At 47.7% G+C, this 2,421-nt stretch overlaps 1 protein-coding gene across 1 annotated transcript in view; it reads right to left on the bottom strand.

Annotated features, from left to right (window-relative positions):
- Nucleotides 1–405: 405 nt before the first annotated feature.
- LOC143034826 (uncharacterized) overlaps nt 406–2,421 on the bottom strand; it is a 9,570-nt gene continuing 7,554 nt past the window's right edge. Inside the window, exon 3 of the mRNA XM_076201171.1 lies at nt 406–798. Within this exon, the coding sequence (XP_076057286.1) occupies nt 406–798 (393 nt within the window). The remainder of the gene's footprint in view (nt 799–2,421) is intronic.

Raw genomic sequence — 2,421 nt, 5'->3', positions numbered from 1 at the left:
CTCTCTCTCTCTCGTTCTCTCTATTTCTCCCTCTCTCTCCCCTTCTCTCTATTCGTCTTCTCATCTCTCCTCTCTCTCTCTCCCTTTCTTCTCTCTCTCACTCCTACTCTCCTCCCCCCTTTCTCTTCTCTCTCTCCACTCTCTCTCTTTCTCTCACTCACTCTCTCTCTCTCTCTCTCACCCCCCCCCCAAGGGCTTCCCCAGGTGCCATGGTCATCTGCTGTGGGTCGCCCAACTGTCTGTGCTGATGTCTGTCAGCTGCAGAAATCCCTTCGTCAGAGCCAGGAGGTGAGGTAGCGGGAGGAATCAGTCTGCTGTGACGTGGCTCCAAGGACAAGCTCGTCTTAAGGTGTCGCGGTCTCGAGGTCTAGGGTCTTCAGATCTTGGGGTCTCGAGGTCTTGAGGTCAAAGGTATCGAGATCTTGAAGTCTTGAGGCCTCGGGGTCTCGAGATTTTGAGGTCTAGTGTCTCGAGGTCTCGTGTCTCGAAGTCTCGGGGCATTGAGGACTCGTGTCTCGAGTTCTCGGTGTATTGAGGTCTCGGGGTCTCGAGGTCTTGAAGTCTCGTGTCTCGAGATCTTGGAGTCTTGATGTTTCGGGGATCTCGATGTCTTAAGGTCTTGGTGTCTCGAAGTCTCGGGGTATGAGGTCTTAGGGTCTGAGGTGGCCTCGAGGTCTTAAGGTCTCGGTGTCTCGAAGTCTCGGGCTCTTGAGGTCTTAGGGTCTGAGGTGGCCTCGAAGTCTCGATGACTTCGGCGCCCTCGAGGCGCAAAGAGCGTTTCCGGAGCAACGCAGACGTCTTTCCTCGGCACGACCGAGAGTGCACACTGAGAGCCACGGTTCGATTTTTTTTTTTTTTTTTATGGAGGGACATGCTCAGCTATCAGGTGGAGGGTGGGTGGATGGTAAGCCCAGAGGAGAAATGTTTCTTTTCTAAGTTATATATACACTTGATTAATGAAGCCAATGGACAACATGTAATTTTATATAATTTTGATGAATACAATTTAATTATTCATGGTTTTATAGAGACAAAAGTCAACTATTAAAGAGGAGTTGGAAAGACAGGGTAGCTACAAATGTTTGTAGAAAGGTTTTAAGTAAGTTTACTCGAGGACCTTCGGGCTTTCGTGACGGAAATTCTAATTTATATCTTATGGTACAAATAGGACTTCTTTCATAAGTGAGTGCCCTCTGGCGTAAGTTCTCATTCTCTCTCTCTCTCTCTTTCTCTCTCTCTCTCTCTCTCTCTCTCTCTCTCTCTCATACACACACTCTCTTTTGCTCGCTCGCTCGCTCGCACACACACTCACTTTCTCTCTCTCTCTCTATCCCCCCACCCTTTCTCTCTCTCTCTCTCTCTCTTGCTCGCTCGCCCGCACATACACTCACTTTCTTTCTCTCTCTCTTCCCTTGTCTCCCCCCCCTCTCTCTCTCTCTCTCTCTCTCTCTCTCTCTCTCTCTCTCTCTCTCTCTCTCTCTCTCTCTCTCTCTCTCTCTCTCTCTCTCTCTCTCTCTCTTGCTCGCTCGCACACACACTCACTTTCTCTCTCTGCCTCTCTCCCTCTCTCTCTTTCTCTCTCTGTCTCTCTCCTCTCTCTTTTCTCTCTCTCTCTCTCTCTCTCTCTCTCTCTCTCTCTCTCTCTCTCTCTCTCTCTCTCTCTCTCTCTCTCTCTCTCTCTCTCTCTCTCTCTCTCTCTCTCTCTCGCTTTCTCACTCTCTTTTGCTCGCTCGCTCGCTCGCACTTACACTCACTTTTTCTGTCTCTCTCCCTCTCTTTCTCTCTCTCTCTCTCTCTCTCTCTCTCTCTGTCTGTCTCTCTTTCTCTCTCTCTGTCTGTCTGTCTGTCTCTCTCTCTCTCTCTCTCTCTCTCTCTCTCTCTCTCTCTCTCTCTCTCTCTCTCTCTCTCTCTCTCTCTCTCTCTCTCTCTCTCTCTCTCTCTCTCTCTCTCTCAGCTAAAAGAAGCCTAGTGCCCGTGACAGTCACTGGTCGCTGTTCGAAATCCAACTCGATTCTCTTTTCCTCAGATACAATTCGCATTAATGTCACATGACCTTCGCTCTCAAGTTTTTGACGGTCTGATATTACAATATGTTACACCTGCTGTTCAAACTGTGCAAGTCGCAACAGCTGACACAGATTTCCTCTCAAGTTTTGAGTCGTTACTTATCAACCGGATGGCTTTAGGAAAAAAAGTTTCAAAATATTCATAAAAATAAAATTACTTTTCCAGTGACGAGGGGAAATGGCACAAAGGAAATGAATGCAATAGCATGATAGAAGATTTCATAAAAACAGCTTAAAGCGTTATCACACTGGGATATTTTTCCTTCGACTTCTGGATCAGATGTGCAGCCCAGAGCTTTCAGGAAGGAATCTGATATGATGGAGGAAAATAATCTTCCTCCAGCATATCAAACGG

The sequence above is a fragment of the Oratosquilla oratoria genome, chromosome 18 (genome assembly GCF_046742065.1).
Source record: "Oratosquilla oratoria isolate Oo_2021 chromosome 18, ASM4674206v1, whole genome shotgun sequence".
Lineage (NCBI taxonomy): Eukaryota > Metazoa > Arthropoda > Malacostraca > Stomatopoda > Squillidae > Oratosquilla > Oratosquilla oratoria.
The sequence above is the reverse complement of the archived record's forward strand: the minus strand, read 5'-3'. Positions and strand labels throughout refer to the sequence as shown.